The sequence below is a fragment of the Malaclemys terrapin genome, chromosome 13 (assembly GCF_027887155.1).
Source record: "Malaclemys terrapin pileata isolate rMalTer1 chromosome 13, rMalTer1.hap1, whole genome shotgun sequence".
In the NCBI taxonomy this organism is placed as follows: Eukaryota; Metazoa; Chordata; order Testudines; family Emydidae; genus Malaclemys; species Malaclemys terrapin.
Genome location: NC_071517.1, coordinates 3,256,610 through 3,279,242, shown reverse-complemented (window position 1 = coordinate 3,279,242; position 22,633 = coordinate 3,256,610). Strand labels below are relative to the sequence as shown.

Sequence of the window (22,633 nt, the reverse complement as noted above, 5' to 3'; positions counted from 1 at the left end):
GCTGCGGAAACCAGGGCAGCGGCTCAGGTGATTGGAACATCGCTGCTCTGTTCAGAGCGGCTCTCTCGAGCCAGGTCCTCGCAGGAAAAGTTTCTGCATAACGCACAATCCCAGGGCTGCAGGGGATTGATTGGGATGCAGCCCCCACACACCTGCTCTTCCAGCCCCAGGTCACCCCCACAGCTCTGCAGATGCCCCTCAAATCCTGACCCCCCAGTCCCCTGCTCTTCCAGCCCTGGGCTCTTTCTCCTGACCGGGGTCCCCAGAGGTGAAAGCACCGGGTGCAAGGCGGGGCCCTCGCTTCACCCTCTCTCTAATAGAGACTTCAGCACAGTTCAAGGGTGTAGCCTCACGGAGAGATCCCAGCCCCAGCCCCTGGACTCTGCCCCAGTACTCGCTGAAAGCTCTGTTTTAACGGAGGGACGGACCTGGGCCTCACTCTCCCTCTGGTCAGCGAGTGTGTTGCAAGTTCCAGTCTGGGTGTCAGGATTCCCACTGCAAAGAACTGACCAAGGACGTCCCCAGAACAAGCCGGGTCCCTGTACTCTGCCACCTCGGGTTAATCATTGTCCCTGCCTCCAAATGACACCCTTTCACACCCTTCCCGCTGGGGTCCGGCTCGGTCTGGTGAGCGGCTTTGAGCTGCTCCAAGCTCCTCTCCTGCCTGTGACTTTGTCGGCTGCCTCTCCCCTTTCCAGCCCGCTGGTGCAGCTTTGCTTTCACGCTTTGTAGGGTTGGGTTGGTCCTAAGCAGCAGTGGCATTGCTCTTCCCCCACCTCTAATGCACCTTCTGCCATGGCACCGGCTCCACCCAGCCCAGGGCCGGTGCTGGTCTAACCCACTCTAAGAGCCTCTCACCAGCCACTCGCAGTGCTGTGTAACGGCCAGAGCCACCCGCAAAGCAGGTCCAAAACGACATGCTGCCTCGGCCGGTCCGTGTGCCGAGCATCCCGGGACTTGGGAGCTGGGTCCGTAGCATGGGGCTTTCGATGAGCTGAGAGCCCCTGGTCCTTGCCATTTCTGGGCTGGTGCCAGCTCCTCCACTGATGCAAAACAGCAATGTAATAGCAGGTGGGGAGCCGACAGGACAAACAGGGCTTTATTGAAACCGGAGGGGGTGGGGGCGTCCCCCCTTCAGAGAGCCGCTATCGGGAAGCGAGATGGAGGAGCGGAAATTCGGGCTGATGGAAGCTGCAGGCTCGGTACCAGACTGGCTGTCACTGTGTGAGAGCCAGGTGATCAGAGCTGCTTTCCCCTTCTCCTTGTCACTGGGCTCACTCCGTTCTTCGCTAGCTGCCCCGGAGCAGTGCAGAGCTGGGGCTGCTCCCTGCCCCTAGGAGCGGGTGAACGGCTGACAAAGGTTGGAATAAAAATATGCAGTGACGAGTGCACCAAAAAAAAAAAGGCAGGCCGAGCAGGACGTGGGCCTGCCTCTGGCTGGGGAAGGGAGTGGGAGAAGATCCCTGCTGGAGGGGGTCAGCATCAGGAGTTAACCTGAGTCACTGTCATCAGCCAGTCACGCTCTGAGGTTTCCCGATCCGGGAAGGGAGGCGTTAAATATAGGGGAACTGGAAGCTAAAGGAAGGTGGCGTCTGCCTGGGCCGTTGTGTGTCAGGACTTGTATTGCACCAGTGTAATGCCGTAGGGGGGGCTGCAGTGTGCAGGGTGAGAGAGTCCCTGCCCCAGTGAGCTCGCAGACCCGACAGAGCAGGGCAGTGAGTTGCCCACGGTTGTGCCAAGCCAGGGGTAGAACCCGCGGTTTCTGAGGCCCCATCCAGTGCCGTACCCATGGGACCGTCCTGCGATGAGCTCCTCTCTATGCCTCCCTGGGAGAGGGTCACGCCCTGCAGGGTGATTGCTGCCTGCCTCTGTGGCAGGGGCCGTGCAGTGCTGCTGAGGAAGGCCTTGCCCGGGCACGGCTGAGGACACGAAACTTCCAGGGATGCCCGCTGTGCGTCACAAGGACGGCCCACCTAGCCCAGTGTCCTGTCTTCCGACAGTGGCTGGAGCCAGGTGCTTCAGAGGGAACGAACAGAGCAGGGCAATCGTTGAGCAATCCAGCCCCAGCTTCTGTCAGTCAGAGGCTTCGGGACACTGAGCATGGCCTGGTGTCCCTGACCATCTTGGCTAATAGCCATTGATGGACCTATCCTCCAGGAATGGGTCTAATTCTTTGTTGAGCCCAGTTATACTTGTGGCATTCACGGCATCCCCTGGCAATGAGTTCCGCAGGTTCATTGAGCGTTCGGTGAAGCTGTACGTTCTGCGGTGTGGGTTGCATGCCATGCGCTCCTCTCTCTTTTCTTTGATAGGTTCTGGTCACTGGGGCAGTGCCAAGTCCTTGCCCGGTGGAGGGCAGGGAGCTTGTGTTGGTAACATGCCAGGAGCTTGGGGCCTGCCCCGATTGGCCCTGCGTGGGAATGAATCACAGCTGCCCACATCTGGACCATGGAGGTTTGACCCTGGCAGACATAGTATGCAACCCTCAATCCGCTGCTCCGCTCAAGCTGGAGCGCTGCATGCTGGGACCTGTCGTCTCTCTGTGACCCACCCCTGGTAAAGATGGCCCCGATCAGTGGGGGCCTGTGCTTGAATCACCATGTTGAGGCCCTCACGTAAGCTGGAATGTCTGTGATGGCTGTCGTGGGCCAGCCCATCTATAGGGGAATTACAGCTCTGGAAATGGAGAGCCCTGGGCGGGGAGGCGCTGGCACTGTTCATTAGGACTGCAGGAGTAATTGCCCGTTACGGAGAGAAATGATTCCTGCTGGTGCATTCTCCCTTTCCGCTCAGGCGGAGAACTCCTTAACAAAGAGCCCTGCAGCGTGGCTTTCCCCAGCAGCCTCCTCCCGCGCTCTGGCCTGCATTAGCTGGAGTAATCGAAGCCAGCCTCTTAGATTCGATCGGGCTTGGCAGGCAAGCGGGGCCGCTAACGACCCTGGAGCCCTCGGTGCTGGGAAATGGCTGGGCAGGCGGAGGGGGTGCAGTAGCAGGGTCTGCAACTTGTTAGCGTGTGTTTAGTTCCCACAGCACTGCGGGGAGGGGCGGGGGGAGAACTGCAGGGAGGGGGGGCCCATGTGGCTGACACCGGAAGGTTCAGCTCCATAGAACCCCGGCCCATCTGGGCTTGGAAGCTCAATCCACGATTCTCCCCCAGGACTCGTTTCAGGCTGCAGTCGAATGATAGTTTAAAGAGAGATGAGGCGGCTGCAGTAACCTCTCTCGTATCCTGGGACCAGCACGGCTGCCCCGAGGCCACACATTGCACCGGAGGATGTTTTGGGCCCTTTCTCCTTTCAGCCACATAATGACAGTTTCATGAAAGGCTCCAGGGCTGCGGAGCCCCCTGGAACTGGCGCCATGTTGTGGTTCCGGGAAACACGGCAGTGGAATACGAGCGACGCGCTGACGATGCTCTGGCTCCGTATCTCCTTCCTGGCTGGCCCCACGCTGGGTGGGAGGTGAGAGCTCCGCAGGATCTAGGAAGCTGGTCAGGTGCCAAAAATCTGGGGCGGGAAGTCCCTGGTGGAAAGGGACAGCAAGAGTCACACCCTAACGCACCCCCTGCCGGGCGGGGAACAGACTGGCCCTGCTTCATGGGTGGGGAAAGTGAGGCAGAGCTGTGCAGGGTCAGTGTTGGGTCTGGGGCTGTGCGTCTCTTCCCCTCGATCCAGGAGGGGGTTCGTTGTGTGACCAGCCATTTACACTGGAACCGTTGCAAATGTGAGCCATCGTTAGTGTAAAGATTGTTGTGTGGATCTCACACACACACACACACACGCACATGCACACACAGTCTCTCTCTGTCATGGGGGAAGATGGATGAGTGGCGCTGGATCTACGTCTCTTTCACTAGAAACCCATTCTTGCCCTGTCCAGCCCTGTAATGAACGAGGCCTCTATTGTTAATGTGTCATGTGCTCCCTGAATTATGGGACCACTTTGCCCTTCTTCGAATTCAGTGACCCACTCCCTGCTTTATGGCTTCAGCAGCCTGCACAGAGGGGCCTGAGATGCCACTTAATCAAAATGTGGAATACTGAAAAGATCACGGCAGGCCACTGCGCTTCAGGGGGACAATACAAGCCATTAAGATGTCAATCGATCTCTTTAATGACAACCTGTAACTAGCCAGGAAGCAGCCCCACGCTCTAACCGACTTGTAGCACGAACGAGAGGCAATTAACCAGATACGCCCTCCTCTCCAGGCATCCTTCGGGAAGTCTGGAGCCCGATTCTTGGAGCACTCTAGTGGATTGCATGCTGCCTGTGGCAGGGACTGCGCCACTGTCTGTCTTGCAGGGTGATTAGCGTGCTGGAGGCGCTTAATACGTGCTTGCTGTTTTGGAGAATCCTTAGCGCCTGGTGAAAGGAGACACCCCTTCAAGTGGGGACAGTCCCTCCTTGGGTCACGCGGGGGGGGGCAGGAAGGCGGGGGAGCGGGAGCCAGTGGATGTGCTCTTGCCTCCTAGTTACTGTGTGTTTCCCTGCTGTCTGGTCTGTCCCAGACAGGCTGCTCCTCCACTAACCCACCCCCTGCCCTGACAAATGTTGCTCTAGAACCAGCCCCAACCATCTGCAAGCAGAACCTCGATTTTGTGAGCCCCACGCTTACAGGTGCCCATCTCTCCCAATCGTTTCTCCTGACCAGGACTGGGGTGGGGAATCCCGTAACAGCGACATTGATGGAGAACAGGGCGTCGTCCCTTCGCGTTCCGTGCGCGGGCCGTGGCTTCGCCGTGGTCGCCGGGCAGGAGAGCAGCGACGCAGCGCGCCGGCTGGAACTCGGGGATGTTCTGTTTTGTGACTGTCGATTTTTTTATGAACTTCTCAATCCCCCGTTAGTTTGTAAAAGAGGGGTTCTGCCGTACGTGACCCAGTAAGAATGCCTCATGCGGGATGGGCCGGGAATGGGTCCTGCTGGCCTCCATCTAGAAGATAGGTCTTGGTTAGGTCCCGTGACGGTGACCTGCCCTCTGGATTTGGTAAATTTGCTGGACGGGAAGGTAGCAGATGCCCTGGCTGGGTGCAGTTATGCTCGTGGTATTGTCTGGTCACGTGTCAGTTTTCACTTGCGTCAACTCTGGCTCTCATCGGATTCACTCTTTTCCTGCTGTTGCTTGTGGTATTAAGGCAGCCGCTAATGGAGAGGAGCAGGGGGAGTCCGGGGGGAGGAACAAGCAACAGGAACAGCTGAGCCGGAGAGCCTGGGACAGGAGATGCAGGTGGTGTTGCTCTGGGATGGGGGAGATCCCATGCATCTGGCGCTGCCTTCCCCCATGTCGAATGGGGGGTGAGGGTCATCGGCTCGTGCGTCTCACTCGATATCTAATGGAGACCGATGAGGGCAGAGATTGGTCGGAGGCTCTTGTGCCTTCAGCGTGGCAGGCCTTAGATCAGAACCAGACCCCCTGAACTGGCAGCTCGCAAACCAGGGGAGCCAGAGGCTCCATGTGTGAAACAGGGGCGCCTTGCCAGGCACATCCTGCGCTGGCTGAAGACGGAACGATGTGCCGAGCCCATCGCGGCAGCCCGGGCTGCAGGGGGTGTGTAGGGAGCGGGGGCTGTGGCTGCAGGGGGGTGAGATACATTGCATGCAGGAACTGAGCAGGGTGCCGTGCTCGGTACTGTCTTCCTCGCTCTCAGGCGGAGATGCCTGCGGGGAGGGCCCGGGTGGGCGATTTGAGCAAGTGCCCAAGAGCAGTTCAGCTGTCTTGCTGCCTGCCAGGTGGATAAATATCTGTAAGGGAAGGTGACCTCCCATGGGGGGACCCATGTCTTGGGGTCTAGCTCAGGAGGAGATGCTCCTGACTCTGGAGTGGGGGCCATGGTGCTGGTTCTTGGGGTAGCCGGGCAGGGAAGATAACCAGTGTCTGGGGTTCATGTGTTTGCCTGCTGCATCTCATGCTGGCTGCGGCGCCCCCATGTAACGGGGTGACCGGTAAATCGCCTGCCAGGTGTGAGTAGGCACCTTGGGGCGCATTCCTGGCTTTGTGCCTGGGCTCGTCAGTGTCTGTGTCTGGCCGCACTTTTCCACCTCCCCAGCCCTGGCTTGGGAGCAGTTATTCTTGACTCCATGGTGAGCACCTGGAAACAGAGCCAGGCGACTGGAGGGAAAGGCCAGTTGTCACTGTTTGCGTGACGTGCTCGGGACGGCAGTTCGGCTGCCGTGCTCAGCTGGGCCACCAGCTGGTCTGGGACGCGGGGAGCAAGACTGGGGCATGTGGCACATCCGCTGAGCAAGGGAAAGAACTGCTTCCTGGGCAGCCAGCGCTTGCGTAGCCTGGAGCTTCAGCGCAAGGCGTAGCCGTTTAGGGTGTGTCTGCACTGCAGACAGGGCGGTTCTGAACTCGGGTTCAAATAGTAGCACAGACACTACAATGGCTTTTAGCTCCAGGTAGTCGCTCCAGCTCCACCTCCGGCTGCCTTACAGGTTTGAACTCGAGCTGCTAACCTGAGTCGAGAGCACCCTTTTTTTTTCCCAAGTTACTCCTGTTTTTCCTGCGCCACTGCACATCCGCAGAATGTATGTCCCCTGCACATTTCTTTGCTTTCCTGCAGAAAAATGACTTTCTGACGGGGAAGCCCCAGGAGCGGTCATGCGACCCTCCCCAGCCGTATGTTTCAGGTGCCCAGAGCAGCCAGCAGAGAGGTATATCACTGTGGGGCAGGGGGTGAGACTGGAGACGACTCGGCTGGTGGCTCCTACCCTGCGCCAGGCTCAGCTGCTAATCCCAGCTAGACTAGGGAGGACGGAACTTCTCTTTCCCTGCACAGCATCGGGGGCTGGGTCAGACCCACCCCCAGATTTCTCCCCCAGCTGCGGGAATCTCTGCAAACTCCCCCTGCACCGCTTCCTGCACCCATCGCACCTCAGCTGCAGGGGGAGGGATCCATGTACAGGGAACTGCTCCTCCATCCGCCCAACCCCCGTGCATCCAGACCCCCTCATGCCCAGTCCCTCCCACTGAGGCTCACCCCCCGATGAGCCCCACTCCCCCTGCACCTGGACCACCCTGACGAGCCCCAACCACCTTCACCTGGACCCCCTGCAAAGTCCCATTACCGTTGCACCCAGAACCCCCCAAGAAGCCCCTGTGCATCCAGATCCCCCCGCACCTGACTCGCCCACTGAGCCGCCCGCACCCAGATTGCCCCACACAGAACTGTCTCGCCCCACACAAAGCCCCTCCACACCTGGATCCTGCCTTGCTGAGCCTGCCTGCCCACACCTGGCATGGAGGGGCAGGGCTCTGGGTGTTTCTGGGGCAGGCCTGGTCCTTGAGCTGTGTCAGGGTTGGGTGCAGCTTCACCGCTGAGTCCGTGTCCTGGGGTGGGGGGAGCTGCAGAGTGATCTCCCACCTCTGTGCAACCAGTGGCCTGTGCTCCCCAATGCCATGCTGGAGCCTCCACATTGATTTGACAAATAAAACTTGTAGAATTTTAAAGTATTGTGCGCAGAATTTTTAATATTTTGGCACAGAATTCCCTCAGGAGTATGCAGTGTAACTGTACCTGTACCCTGTGAGACGAGACCGGGAGAAGTTGACAGGAAAGGAAAGGACAAGTTAAAAATTACTTAGACAAGGCCTGATGAAACCCATCCTAGAATACTTAAGACGCTGACTGAGGAGATCTCTGAGCCATTAGTGATTATCTTCGTAAACTCCTGGAAGATGGGAGAGATTCCAGAGGACTTTAAGAAGGCAAATAGTGCCAATCTATAAGAAGGGGGATAAAGAAACTCCCGGGGAATTAGACAGGCCAGCTTAACTTCAGTACCTGGAAAGATAATGGAGCAAATAATCAAGCAATCAATTTGCAAACACCTAGAAGAGAATAAGGTGATAAGTAACAGCACAGATTTGTCAAGAACAAATCATGTCAAACCAACTGGATAGCTTTCTTTGCCAGGGTAACAAGTTTTGTGACTAGAGGGGTAGCGTAGAGGTGGTATATCTTGACTTAAGTAAGGCTTTGGGTACTGTCTTGCATGATCTTCTCATAAACAAACTAGGGAAATACAGTCTAGATGGAGCTACAGGGTGGGTGCAAAACTGGTTGGAAAACCGTTCCCAGAGAGCAGTTATCAGTGGTTCACAGTCAGACTGGAAGGGCATATCAAGGGGTCCTGCAGGGATCAGTTCTGGGTTCGGTTCTGTTCAATATTTTCATCAATGATTTAGATAATGGCACAGAGAGTACACTTATAAAGTTTGCGGACGATACTAAGCTGGGAGGGGTTGCAAGTGCTTTGGAGGATAGGATTAAAATTCAAAATGATCTGGACAAACTGGAGAAATGGTCTGAAGTAAATAGGATGAAATTCAATCAGGACAAATGCATTTAGGAAGGAACAATCAGTTGCACACATACAAATGGGAAATGACTGCCTAGGAAGGAGTACTGCAGAAAGGGATCTGGGGGTCAGAGTGGATCACAAGCTAAATATGAGTCAACAGTGTAACGCTGTTGCAGAAAAAGTGAACATCAGTCTGGGATGTATTAACAGAAGTGTTGTAGGACAGACACGAGAAGTCATTCTTCCGCTCTACTCCGCGCTGATTAGGCCTCAGCTGGACTATTGTGTCCAGTTCTGGGCACCGCATTTCAGGAAAGATGTGGACAAATTGGTTAAAGTCCAGAGAAGAGCAACAAAAACGATCGAAGGTCTAGAAAACATGAGCTATGAGGGAAGATTGAAAAACTTGGGTTTGTTTAGTCTGGAGAAGAGAAGACTGAGAGGGGACATAATAGTTTTCAAGTACATAAAAGGTTGTTACAAGGAGGGAGAAAAATTGTTCCTGTTAACCTCTGAGGATAGGAAAGAAGCAATGGGCTTCAATTGCAGCAAGGGCGGCTTAGGTTGGACATTAGGAAAAACGTCCCATCAGGATGGTTAAGCACTGGAATAAATTGCCTAGGGAGGTTGTGGAATCTCCAGCATTGGAGATTTTTAAGAGCAGGTTGGACAAACACCTGTCAGGGATGGGCTAGATAGTATTTGGTCCTGCCCTGAGTGCAGGGGGCTGAACTAGACGACCTCTCGAGGTCCCTCCCAGCCCTGTGATGCTGTTACCGTTTGAATGCTGGCGGAGGGTAAATGCGTGCTGGGTGCCAGTTGGCAGGGCTGCGTGTTTGTGCCTGGGGGAGGAGTGCACCCACAGAAATCTCCCTGAGGCTTCAGAGCTGGCTGGGATGAGGCAGCACCAGGACGCTCGTGAACTATGCACCAAGTGAATTCCCCGAGGAAAAGAGCCCGATGCCCAGCACACACCAACTAAGGGACAGGCATGTTTGCTGACCACTAGCAAATGCTCTAAATACAGCCGAGGCGGAGGCCGTGGCTGGCTCAGTGCAGTGGGATTAGGGGCCTTTCCCATCTAGGCTACTCGGCTGGGTCTGGCCCAGTTGGCAGGGACGGAGAGCTGCTCCCATCTGTCTGCCATGCTCGGTGCAGCTCCCCTCGGCCGTTCCCTGTCCCATAGGCTCTGATTGGCCGTGGATTGAACCTCACGTCGCCCCTGGTCCCGAGGCTGTTCCTTCCAGGCCGGGCGAGGTGCGCTAGCAGGGTGAATGGTCTACGGGCAGCTTGCACGACAGCTGCCTGGGCTGGCCTTGCTCCATGGGTGGAGAGGGCTTTGGTCTCCAGCGCTTGCATCACACACGCACACACCCGCTCCCGTCTCTCAGCCGGAGTACCCCCTTGGGGAGGGCAAGCGCCCATCATCGGCCAGGATCGCTGAGTCTCGAGGTGCCCACTGGTGGGGGAAGGTCTCGCTAAAAGGGCTGGATCGAGAGCTTTCTACAGCATCGTCTCTCCAGCCCAGGACAGAGCTGCGGCCTCTTAGGCTGGGGCAGTTCTGGTCAGAGACCTCCCCACTCCGACCGCCTTGCCGCCGTGTTAGGACCTGACTGTGCGCTTGTCTGGGCTGTGTGTGAACGGGCCCCTTCTCCAGGCTGGGCACGCCTAGACCAGAAGTGGCTCGCCGTGGGCTGGGAGATGCCTCGTGCTTTGGAGCTCTGGGGCTGGGGTGTTTCATCAACTGCTGCTCTTCGCAGCTGTGGGAGGGGGCTGCGGATTTTCCCAGTGCTGAGTGCGAGCTGGTCACTGCTGGAGCCCAGCGGATGGTGGTGAGCAGCCCCCTGCCGGCATTGGCCCTTTCTAGGGAGCCTGCAAACCGAGGACCTCGGGCGCCTTCGCTTTGCTCTCGCGTCCCGAGCCGTGGTACTGTGCAGCCTGCATGGAGCGTGCACTGACTCTGGCGTCTCTCCCTTCCTTAGTCCCTGCTGTTCCTGGGCCTGGTGGCTGCCGTCTGCCTCGGCCTCAACCTGCTCTTCCTCACCATCTACCTGATCTGCCTGTGTAGCTGCAAACGAGATGAGGAGTCCGAGACCAAGCGGCCCAACTCCTGCTGTGTCACCTGGACGGCTGTGGTGGCTGGCCTCATCTGCTGGTGAGTGTCCCGCGTGACTGCTGCCTTCGGAGCCCAGCTGTCGGGGCTGGGGGAGACCTCGCAGCCGCTGGCCACAGGAAGCATGGCCCAGTGGTAAGGCTGGGACTCCTAGGTTCTATTCCGGGCTCTGCTACTGACTTGCTGTGTGCCCTTGGGTTAGTCCCCCACCTGTCGAGGGGGGGCAAACACCACTTCCCGGGGGAATACGGCTGAGGTCCTGGCAGGAAAGGCAGGGGAGCAGGCGCAGTGCACAGGCGCCGGGCAGAGGTTCCTGGCCGTTCTCAGCATCGCTCGGTGGGAAGGAATTTCTAGTGGGACGCCTGATGAAAAAGAGGCACGTCACTGAGCGCTTCGCGAGCAGTTGATATTCACAACCCGCCCAGGTGCCGGGGTGATGGGCGGAACACAGACTGTCTTGCACTGGGGAGGCCGCTGCCCAGAGAGGGGAAGGAGCGTGCCTGTGTGAGCCAGCCCGGCTGCCTTCAGAGCGGCTCTCGGGGCGGCTAGCCCCCAAGCCCGAGTCGCTGGCGGAGGGGGAAGAGGCAGGCGGCTTTTTTTCCCCGTCATCCCTATTGCGTGCCCAGGATTCTCCTCTTCTCCCCGCTGAGCTGCCTTCCGACCCGGCTTCGTCTCCCGCCCGGCGCTGGATTTGTGGGCCAGCCGCGCACGTGAATCGCTTTGATTAGATCCAGCTCTCAGAGGCTTAAATACTGATGGCTCCTCTCTGGGCGTAGGCTCCTCGGTCCGGGGCTGGAGGCGGAGGCTGCACCTCCCCTCCCTGCTGTAGCTGGTGGCTCTGGGCCCCGTGTGCATGCGGCCTCCTAGAAGTGCTGGCTAATCCCGGGGGGCAGCGGGGAGTTGGGGTCACTAATCCCAGTCCTGAAGCAGATGGCAGCCTGCAGCCTGACACAGCTGGCAGCCTTTGGTCACATGAGGTGCAGGGTTAATTACAGATGGAGGCTGGGTCAGTTAGAAATGGGGGGGGCAGGGAGTGGGCCCCGGAGGGATCCCAGGCGGCTGGGAGAGGCTCTGCTGTCCTGCTGGGGGTAGTGCCATTCTGGGGTGCTGGCAGAGAACATCCCTGTGACTGGCATGGCCTGGCGCGACTGGCCTTGGCTTGGCACGGCAGGCCTGAGGGGCCAGGAGTGGCACGGCTCTGAGGCCAGGGCAGCAGTGAGTGACGGGGGGTCTCTAGGGGAGTTAGTGGCTCATCCGGTTCTGGGTCCGTGTCTGCATCTAAACCTGCCTGGGGCAGGGAGAGGCCCAGGCGCTCCCGCAGCCGCTGCTCTGCCCGGCGTGGCGCCGTCTCAGCTTGGCGGCGCTAACCCGCTGGGCACTTCTGCTCCAATCTGCTGCTTGGCTCTCCTGCGGTGGGCGGGCAGCTGATGCCCGTCTCCTGCTGCCTGGTAGTTGCATGTCCTCACCGGAGGCGGTTTTAAGCCCTCCCCCGGTTTCAGAAGCTTGTAAGAAAATTTGCCAGCAGCCCAGGCTGGTCGAGACAAAATCCGGACGGTTCGTCAGCCCGTCCTCGCCCTGCCACGCAGGTCGTGTCCGGGGGGCTAGGGCTGCTCTGTTGCTCTCTGCTTTGCGTTGCTGGGATTCCCCTTCTCAGTGCATCCAGGCAGGGCTCCTGCCCCAGGCGGCGGCGGCTCCTGATTGCTTCGGCGTGATCCGCTCCCATGGGAAGGGAAGAAAGCGATGGTTCTTCCCTCCCATTAGACCAGACAGAGCATTCAGTGTGTGGCAATAGACACGCTCTAAAGAGGAAGCAAACGCTGCTGATTAGCTCAGCATGCCCTTCCCGTGACAGCCGGCTCCCCCCACTCCCTGGGCCCATTCCACCACCGCTCCATGTGACTTCCAGGGACAGCTCGGCTCTGATTGCCAGCTGCTTGGAGAGGAATCAGCGTTTCCTCTTCTCCAATGACAAGCAAATACTGCCCAACTTCCTCACTCCCCTGGGGCTTCCCAAGAGGCTCGCAAGTGCCACGGGCAGCAGCTGTGCACCACTGAGAGCGCGTCTGGGCTCTGGCGTTGTAGATTAGGGTGAATGCAGTGTTTGTAGCTGGCATGCCAGTGGCCCCATGGCTCTGCTGGTGCTGCACCACCTGCCCTTGCAAAGTTCGGCGCCACCACAGCTGCCGAGCCCATGTGCCCAATCCCCTGCCGTTCTGGTGTCGGGCTACCCCGCAGCTGTGCCACTGGGCCCCAATCCCCTACCATGACCGCGCTGGGCCTCTGCCGAGCACAGAATACCCAGCTGCCCGGTAAGGACTAGGGCAGGACTCGGAGTCATTTCATTGGTGAGCAAAGGCAGGATTTGAACCCAGCTCCCAGGGGCGTGTTAACCCTCTGTTGCCCCAGGGGAACACGGTGGGACGGGTGGGGCTGTCGGAGCACTCCCTTTGCTAGGGTCCCCTGGCACTGCCCGGTGCCTGGAGAGCTCTCGTAGGTGGCGGGTGTGAGCATCTCGCTCCGTGTGCGTTAGAAGTGCTGGGGGCAGCTGGCGCTGCTCCGGGCCGTGGGGGCCTGTGGAGTGCTGTGGCTTGGGGAGGAGACGGAGCTGGGGCTTTATAGCCCTCCAGAGGCGCCCAAACCCCCATCCATGGCTAAGTGGAGCCTCTTTGGAGCAGAGCGCAGCCATTACCAGGCTAATGGGGAGAGCTGGCTGCTGTCCAGCGTGGTCGCTGACCGCTGCACCTGGGAGTGCGGGAGCAGCGAGGGCCTGCTTTCCAGGAGCCGGGCCGAGCACTCCCCGCTCCTCCCTTCCAGGGCCCCCCAGGCTCTCGGTCCCAGCAGCCCAGCCTGAGCCTAGCCTACGCGCAGAGGGCGCGGGAGCCGCTGGGCTTGGTGCTATCGGGGGCCCTGTCCTTGGTGTGTGTGCTCCCCAGCTGGGAGCGGCAGCAGCCCTTCGCCTTGCTCTGCGGGGTTCACCCCATGCGGCGGCCGGGCCCCTCAAGACAGGTCTGTAGGCCACAATAACGCCCTGCGCTCCCTCTGGGAGGCCCTCAAAACCCTGTAACGACCCAGCAGAAACTCCCTTCGCCTTTCTGAGGCGGGCGAGGCCGAGGCGGGGCTTGAACCCAGCTCTCTGGCTGCCCGGTGCTGTGAGATAGCCCTGCCTTCCCGCTCAGGACCCTGGGGGAGGCATGATGGCTCTGTTAGGGGGCAGGGAGAAGCGTGCACATGATACAGTGGAGCACCTGGGACAAGAGCAAAGCCCGTAGACCCCTTCGTCCGCCCGGCTCGGCTCGGCGGTCGGCACTTGGGGTGGATGCGGAGGGGACGCTGCTGGGGGTATCTGTGAGGCAGGCAGCAGAGCTGACGTCACTGGAGCTTGAGCGGGTGCCTGTGGCATGGCTCCTGGGCTCTGCTCCGGGTCCCGGAGGCCAGCTGGCTCGCAGGGCCGAGGAGGGGCTAGCGGGAGATGCAGCTTTCACTCCTTGTCCCCTCCTGGGGATTAACCAAGGAGCAAGTTTCATCGGAGGCAGCGTTTTCTTTTCTGACAGATTCTCGTAATCTGTTTGGCCAGGCTTTGCGGCCTAAATCTCGCAGCATTCGCAGGGGCTGGCTTCAAATCCAGCCTGTGTGTCTGGCTTCGAGCTTCGCTAAGCCCCAGCGTGAGCAGAGAATCTCCTCTCACCCACCCGGAGGGGCACCGCTGCCTTCCCTGGGACCCAAATCGGGGGTGTTGGCACTTCCGCCTTGAAGCACCTGGATGCTCGTGCCCAGCTCGGTCTCGGGTATTTCTGTGGCTGCTGTCGCTGCAGTATCTGAGTGGATTTATCCTCACAACACACTGGTACAGACGGGAAACTGAGGCACAGAGACCTAGTGAGTCACCCAAGGCCGTGTAACAGGGAACTGAACCACTGGGCCGGGGTGCGTAGGGCAGCACTGACAGTTCTGCAGGTGCCCGGTATCTCCTACCCTGCTTCTGCCCGGCCTGTGTCTCGAATGGGGCCTGCTCCCTGTGCACAGGGGAGCAAGAGATCGCCTTCTGGTGGCTGGGGAAGGGCAGGAGAGAGGCAGGGGCAGGCGACGAGATCGTTGGCCGGGCAGCTCTGGGCTGCACTGAAAGCTATTGATGGCTTTGTATCGAGGATTGAGTTTGTTTCAAGCCTGGACCCCCTCCAGCCCTGCCCCGCTTTTCCATTCTTGTAAATGACGCCCCCGCCCCAGGAGTCCCAGTGTGGGGCGAAGGGGAGCTCTGATGGGTGGGGATCTCCGTGAGCGGCGCTCCTGCGGGGCGTGGAGGACTCTGGTGACGGGCGACGCCCTCCCTTCGCAGAGCAGGTACAGCCGGGGCAGCGATGGGGCAAACCTTCCCTCTCCCGCTCAGCGGCCTCTAGGGCCGAGGGCGATTCAGTCCTGATGTCTCTGACCCAAACCCATGGGTGGGCAGGGAGAAGCGATGGTATAGTTGGCCTTGGCTCCTCCCCTTAACGAGCCCTGAGCCGCCACTCCTGGTGACGCCCCGTTCTGGAGGAGGGCACTGGCCGGATACAGCCCGGTGGCACCCGCAGGGACCCTGCTGCCCTGGCAAGCAGTTGCAGGGGCTTCATTCCATTTCCCAGCTGGCCGTGCCGGAGGCCCAGGACTGGCCGCTCCCCCCAGGAGGCCTGTCCAGCTGGGGTGAGTCACGTCTCGTGCACACACTAAATGTGCTGTAACGGTGCTCAGAGAGCTGCCTTTCGTTCGCCTTCCTCTGCTACAGCAGGGCCAGGTCAGCAGTGGAGAACGTGCCCCTGGCACCTAGAGCCAGCTGTGCTGTTTCCTTCTCCTCTAACCTGCGTTTTCTCTCGTCCCTAGCGCTGCCGTCGGCATCGGGTTCTATGGGAACAGCGAGACCAACGATGGGGTGTACCAGCTGATCTATGCCCTCGACAATGCCAACCACACCCTCTCTGGGATCGACACGCTGGTAAGGGCCTGCTGGGGTCAGCCGCACAGGTGCATTGTGGGATATTCCACCCGCATCCGAAGCAGCTGCTGTTGGTCTTTCTCCCTGGCAAGCGCTGGGGCTGGTGGGTCGGTCGTTGCGGCCTGGGGAGAGTCCAGGACTGCCCCTTGCGGGGTGTGATGCTTCTCCTGAGTTCCTTAGCTTGGGTGGCAGATACGTGGGGCTTTGGGAAGACGCCAGGCATGAGACGCTAACATAGCAGAAACCATCACTGGTTCTCAGTCCCCGGCCTTCAGTCTGTTACAGAGCTGGTGGGTATCGTTAACCAAGGCACAGAGCAGGAAAGTGATTTGACCCGTGCTTGGCCTGGCCATGTTTTCCTACCAGCCATGGGCTTGCTGCATTCACCGGTTTTTCCATCCTCGCTCCTGCTCTAAGCTGCTCGGATGATATAATCGGTGGGTCTCTTGGACGGGCCTTGTCTTAGAGACAGCTGTGTTCCTCCAGAGATTACGGGGATCAGCTGGCATCTCTGCTGCGGGGGCTGCGCTGGCACTCCCTCCTGCAGCTGCTAAGCTGGCTGAGAAATTAAACCTCTGAAAAACCAGGGGTTTATCCCAGCGCGATGGAGTAGGCCGAGGCAGCGCTCCCGGCGTTGGACATTTCTGGAGAGCCACCAGTGCTAGGCGTGGCAGAGGAGGTAACTCGGAGAATCCTCGTCATCCCCTCTCCGGCACACTGCGGGGGTTCCTCGGGGCCTGTCCTGCATCCCCTTCTCTCCTCCCTCTGTACCTGGGTGATCTCATCCGCAAACCCCCGTTCAGCTGCCATCTCTGTGCTGCCGACGCACGGATCTGCCTCTGCTCTAGCCTGTCTCCTGGCCAAACGCAGATCTAGCCCTGTCTCTCTGACAGCTCCCCAGGGGTGTCCGGCCACCCGCCCGAGCTCAGCATGGCTCTTCACCATCTTCTCCCCGCTACCTCCTGTGTCAATCGATCATGCCTGTCACTCAGGCCCGCACCTGGGTGTCCTCTTCACCTGAAACCCCTCGACAGTGGCTCCCATCCAGCCTGTGTCTAAATCTCGCCAGTTCTCCCTGCCTGACGTCCCTGAGCTACGGCCTTGCCTTTCCTGTCCATCCACACAGCGAAACCTCTCGCTCCGGCGCTCGCCAGCTTGCATCTCGATCACCGCAGCGTCCTTCTCTCTGCTCTTCTCTCTTCTCTCGTCCCCGCTCGGCTCCATTCTGAATGCTGCTGCCACGATCCTTTTCCTAGCCTGGTGCTTGGACCGTGGCACCCGTCTATGTGCATCCGGCCGCCTCTTCTCTGGCACATCACACGGAACTACTTGTCTCTACGTTCAAAGCCCTTCACTGTCTGTCCCCACTCTCCCTCTCAGGCGCTATCAGCCCATGAGCCCAGCCTCCGGTGCCCCCTTGCGTTTTCAAACCAGCCCCTTTGTGCTTTCTCCCATGCTGCCCCTGGAGCTTCGGAGGAGCTCCCTGAGACCATCCACAAAGCTCCCTCTTCATCCTCCTTCCCCGCCCTCCTCAGAACGCCCCCTTGCTTGGAGGCCAGTGGGAAAACTTGGCAATGGCTCCGGAGCTGGTGAGCTGAGTGCACTATGCATCCTGCCGACCAGTACTGGCTCCCTGTGCTCCCCGCTCCTGTGTCTGGATCCACCTGTTGTCTCTTGTCTCATACTCAATCCCTGCCTCAGACAGCTTTCGTGCCGTCTTGGACCTGTTTGTACAGCACCTAGCGCAGCGGGGTCCTGGCGCTATGGCCGTGCACGGAATAGTCTGTCCTGATGCCCAACGAGGCTGGGAAGGGTCTGCACATCTGCCCGGCGAGGTCCCCGCTCACGAGGAGTGCAGCGGTGGGGATTGTGGGGCAGAGCTGGGGGGGGAGGAAGGCAGGGTGAAGGAGCGAGCCCAGGATGGGAGTAACAGGGGAGCTGCTGGCTACGGCTCAGATGCGTCGGCCAAACAGTTTGGCTCAGCTGCAGCGCCGCCGACGGCCGAGTCAGCGCGTTGGCACAGCCTCGTGCCCACAGTAACGTACCTGGGGACCACCGGGCTCTCTGGAACGTGCCCGGGAATCCCTGGGAGTCTCATGCGCGGGGGGAGGCAGGCACAGGGTCTGCCATCCTTATCCCCAGTGGTGGGGCAAAGGGCACGGTGCCCTGTGCCAGCCCGTTAGATGGCACCTGGGGAGATTTCTGTTGGCAGGCTCTGGACCATTGGCCATGGAACTGGCCTGCCTGCCAGCTAGGTAATGGTACATGCCTTCCCTACAGGCTGTCGGGGCTGGCCTTGGGCCCGGGAGAGCCGAGCTCGGTCCCCGAGGCGGTGGTTGCTGGTTCTGTGCTTAGCAGGCCTGGGCCCGGGCTGGCGATGGTTGGTGAGAGCTGGTAGGGGCACCTGGACGGATAAACCAACAAATAACAGGGTATTAGTGACCCCTCTGGGGTCTGTTTCCCCTTTGTGGGGTGAGCCGAGAGGGGGATGCAGGACTCCTGGGTTCCGTGCCTCACATCTTCCCCGACACGCCGTGTGACCAACACGAGTGGCCTAAGCCAAAGCTCCCAAATGTTCTCAGCCCCCAGGGAGCCAGGGGCTGGCCAGCCACCTGGACGGAGCTGAAATCAGCGGGAGCGCTGGAAACCAGGCCCAGGGCATTGCAGGTTGGGCAGAGGCACCCAAAATCGGGGGCTGCTTCTGTTAAGCGGGTGCAACACCCCTGGAGATACCATGGGGGCATGAACACGAGCACTTGGCAGTGATGCCATCCTGTCCTGTCTCCCTCTGTTTGGAGGAGCACCGGGTCCCGGAGCGTCTAGCCCTCGTGCTGGGCCTGGCGTCCGGGGAGCGCAGGACGGTGCCGTTGTGCAGACCGCGTGGAGATGGCAGCCGGCCCCGCTGGAGCGGCGGGTTTCTTTCAGAGCCGGAGGCAGCGTCGCAGTCAGCTGAGTGACGGATCTAGGTCAGACCCCAGCTGCAGAACTGCTCCTCTGCGGCACCGCGTCGCTAGATGCCGAGCTGGGAGGTTTTCCAGCAGAGGGGGCTGCTCCCTACAGGCTGATTCCCCGCCCCAAGGCACAGGCAGCTCCCATCCCAGGAGCTGGTGTGCCGGCTGTGGCGTCTGCCCTGGCTTGGGGGGATACAACCAGCCAGGCCTTTCCTCTCCTGCCCACGCCGTCCGGCCTTGCCCTCGCCGAGCTGTCTGTCAGATCTCCCGCTGTCATGCCAGCGCCCGTGGTGGCGACCTGGGCACCGGCAGTTTTGCCACTGGGGCAACTTGACCTGCCCTGGGTCGGGTTGGTCAGCGTGGGGGAGATGTCTGTACGAGGAGCCCCTTTGTTCCCAGGGTGCACTGGGGAGAGCAGAGCGCAGAGCTCTGGCCCTGCTGGGGGCCCCGGGCTGCACTGATCCATCCGCTGCCGCTTGGGGAGACCTTTACAGAGCTAATGCAGGGGCTGGATTTAAACTCGCAAATGCTCCCTGCTGGCCTGCTTTGGGGGGCGAAGGGGGCCCTGTTTGTGCCATTGGCTGGAAACGAGGGTCCCCTCTGCCCTTGATAGACACCCAGCTGAGTCGCTCGCTAGCTTGGGGCAGCCCCTACCGTTGCCAGGCTGGTGCTGTTGGCAGCCCTGCCCCCACTCCCTGTGCCCCTGCGCGGCGCCCTCCCCTTCCTGCCGGGTTACTCCATGCGGGGGTGGGAGCTGCTGTTTGCTGGCTGTGGCGCTAGCCTGGCCAGGGCAGGCGGGGCGGCCTGGTCGTGTGCAGGGCGGCCTGGGCGCTGGGCTGGAGAGGCAGAGAAGCAGATGCTCTGGTATGAGCACTGAGTCACGCCCGGAGCCTGTTCCCAAGGACTCGCCCGGCAGGTCCCTGGGGCTCTGTGACTCCATCCGTAGATCAGGGAGAACCCCCCCCCATTGCGAAGAGCTCTGCTCCTGTTGCTCATCAGCGGCTTGTTGATTCTCCGTCGCTGCACAGCCCGCCGAGGTGGGCACTGCTCCCACGGGCTCTGTCCTGCAGGGGGTCCCTTGGGCCAGCGCTGGGTGGGATGGGGCAGCACACGGGCTGCAGGGGCCACGCTCACTGTTCCTGCTCCTCTCCCCTGGGCAGGTCTCGGGCACCACGGTGCAGATGAAGGTGGGGCTGGAGCAGCACCTGGCTCGGCTGAACGAGATCTTCGCCACGCGGGGCGACTACGTGCAGACCCTGAAGTTCCTGCAGCAAATGGCTGGCAACATCGTCCTGCAGCTCTCGGGGCTGCCGGTCTGGCAGGATGTGAGCGTTGACCTGACGACTGTGGCCGGCCAGGTGGGCTACGTGGAGTATTACAGGTGAGCGGGGGGGCGCGGATTGGGGTCTGCACTGCACCGCCTGGGCCCGGCCAGCACGGCACCGTGGGGCTGGGTAGGGGAGGAGCCCAGAGCTGCGCCAGGGTAAATTCCTGTCTGGTGCCCTGGCGGGTTGCTGCGGTGATGACACTGCTGAACTGGGGGCTCTGCCGATGGGGGATTTCACCGTCCTGTTGCAGACATGGCAGGGAAGGGGCTCGGGGGTGCGGGGAGGGAGTATTGGGGGGGGAGGGGGCAGGAGCTCCCCAGCCAAATGGAGCAGACCCCGGAGCTGTGAGTGCAGCCGTCCGCAGCGTGCGTCCCGCTGCGCTGGAGTCGAGGATTTTAATTGGCTCCTTTGGCTGTGGGCAGAGATTCTAATGAGCAGAAACGGGCTGACTTCTCCCTCCCCTGCAGGGTTAACGAACCAGAATGAAACCGGAGCGCCCGTTGGGCTCCTGCGCCTCAGGGGAGAGACAGGGCGTGCTCCCCTCCTGCCCCCATGCGCCGGCGCTCCCGCTGGCTCCCCACAGACCCGGCCTGCAGCACCGCCTGTGCCCCACGAGGGCTGCTGCAGCCGTATCCACCAGCCCCACTTGGCCTGGTGTCGGGAACTGGCTGCGCCCGGGGGCTGTAATTGGCGTGTGCTCAGCCCCGTCGCTGCCCGGCGCGCTCGGGTCGTATTCAGCGATGCAGCGTCTGACCCGGGGAGCAGAGAGTTTAGGCTGAACCTCGAGGGGGAGGTGCCTGCAGCTCTGAGCTAGTCTGTGTCCCCCGAGGGAGAGCAGAGGAAACCCCATCCCCTCGGGGTCTAACATAGGGAGCTGACCTGGGCTGGCTCCTGGGGTGCTGGACTTGATAGGACCAAACGCGCCTCCATCCCCGCCCACGTGGGCAGCCTGTACACCCGTCCTGCCCGAGCCAGTGCTGTCCCATCTGCCTCCGTGGCAGGGGGAAGCCCTTGCTCAGAAACCAGCCCCTGTGGCAGAGGCGTGAAGCGTGCAACAGGCACAATGGAAGAGCGGCCGGGTCAGGGCCGCGGGTGCACGTCTGTTGCCATCGAGGGGAGAGGCTGAGATCCAGCCGGGCAGCCAGAGACTGCAGGGCTCCTGCCGTCCCCACCCTGAGCGTACGAGCAGCCAGACTGGGTCAGGCCAGAGTCCATCTCACCCCATCTCCTGGCGTCCCTGCGGCTGCAGCTCACGTGCTGGCCTCTCCGGGGGAGTGCGGCTGGCTCTGGGGTAGGTGGCCCTCCAGGGACTCTGACAGCCTTTCCCCTTCCTCCCCTGGGCCCAGGTGGCTCTCCTACCTCCTGCTCTTCATCCTGGACCTGATCATCTGCCTCATCGCCTGCTTGGGGCTGGCCAAGCGCTCCAGGTGCCTCCTCACCACGTGAGTAGCCACCTCTGCCCCACTGTCTGGCGGGGGGTGGGCACTGCCCGTCCGGCCCCACCCTCCTGCGCTGCGCCGAGGCTGCTGCTAGCTTTGGGAGGGGAGATGGGCACCTGCCCTTCCCCAGGCCTCGAACTGGCCCTGCGCCTGCCTCCCTTGGGTTGGCACAGGGGCCCTGACGCACTTGCAGGATGGACATTGCTGCACCACCGAGAGCCCTGCTCTGCCCAAGGGTCAGCTCCCCCCCGCGAGCAGCAGGACAGCGCCGTTATAGTCAGTGCTCGATAAGAGTCACACACACCCCTTCCCAGACTGGGCCAGGGTGGCTCGTTACAGTGCTGCAATTCCCAGCCCGCCCGTGGCAGACGCCCCCTACCAGAGCGTCCGGCTCAGAGCCCGCCTGGGACAGGAGAGCAGGCAGGATGGATCCTTGCAGCGCAGCAGCTCAAGCCGCAAACGGGATAAAGCCAGAGCCCGACTGCAGCGCTTGTTAATAATTCAGCTGTTGAACAGGCTGGTGTTGAGGGAGGCTGGTCCTTGGGGTCACTTGCTGGCTGGCCAGGAGATGGGGAAGAGGCCAGGCGGGCGGCTGGGCATTGCCCTCAATCCCGTAGCATGGGCGCTCTCCCTGCATGGCCATCGCCAGCCCAGCCCTGAGGAGAGCAGCTGTTGCCACTGGCCCAGTCCTGGCACATGAGACCCCGGGGTTGCCCTGGCCAGCAGGGGTGGGCAGCTTGCTGGGTGCTAGGAGTTACGAGGAGCCAAGGGCCCGGCAGCCATTGTGCATCGTAGCCTGGAATTGCAAGGGGTAGGTGGGGTGCGCCAGCAGCAGGAGGGCAGAGGGTCAAAGTTCCTGACCTCTGAACCCTTACGGGCCACATGCCTTCTCTCAATGGCAAATGGCGGGTTTCCTGTCCCCACATTGGACCATCTGGCTGCACAGGGCTCCCCTTGGAGCCACTTGGTGCCACTTTGCACCACTCCTTAGTTGCTCACGTAAGCGTGCAAGGCCCCGGTGCAGCGTGGCGTGATGGGGACTCGGAGCAGTGACTCTCCCAAGGTCATTGGTGAGGCAGAGGCAGAGGCCCAGCCCGTGTTCTGTCGAGTCGAGACCACACCCCCTGCCCTGGCCTGGGCACTGGGAGATCTCGGGTCCCCGTAACTGAGTTGTCTCCCTTTCTCCCGTAGGATGTTGTGCTGCGGGCTGGTGACGCTCATCCTCAGCTGGGCCTCCCTGGCTGTGGACACGTCTGCGGCTGTGGTGAGTGAGAAGGACCAGAGCGGCTGGCCTCGCAGAGCGGGTGTTAGCAGGAGTAGCTCAAGGCCTGGATCCCATTAGGACACCACGCAGCTGCTGCCCACTCCCTGGGGAAGCGGGGCCCTCACTGGCTTGCAGCTGCCAAATCCCCGTCTCTCTCCTGTGCTTCGAGCAGGCGCGGCGATGACCCACGGCGGTGCAGGGGCGCGGTGTCTATTGCGTTGGTTTCTCCCCCCTCAGGAACCGGCCCCTGCTCTGCTCTGGGGGGGGGTC

General features: G+C 60.8%; 1 protein-coding gene across 1 annotated transcript in view; it reads left to right on the top strand.

The window, feature by feature from the left end:
* TTYH2 (tweety family member 2) overlaps positions 1-22,633 on the top strand; it is a 42,409-nt gene that overhangs the window by 7,754 nt on the left and 12,022 nt on the right. The window contains exons 2-6 of the mRNA XM_054047316.1: positions 10,285-10,457; positions 15,270-15,381; positions 19,493-19,713; positions 21,007-21,102; positions 22,291-22,363. Of these exons, the coding sequence (XP_053903291.1) occupies positions 10,285-10,457; positions 15,270-15,381; positions 19,493-19,713; positions 21,007-21,102; positions 22,291-22,363 (675 nt within the window). The remainder of the gene's footprint in view (positions 1-10,284; positions 10,458-15,269; positions 15,382-19,492; positions 19,714-21,006; positions 21,103-22,290; positions 22,364-22,633) is intronic.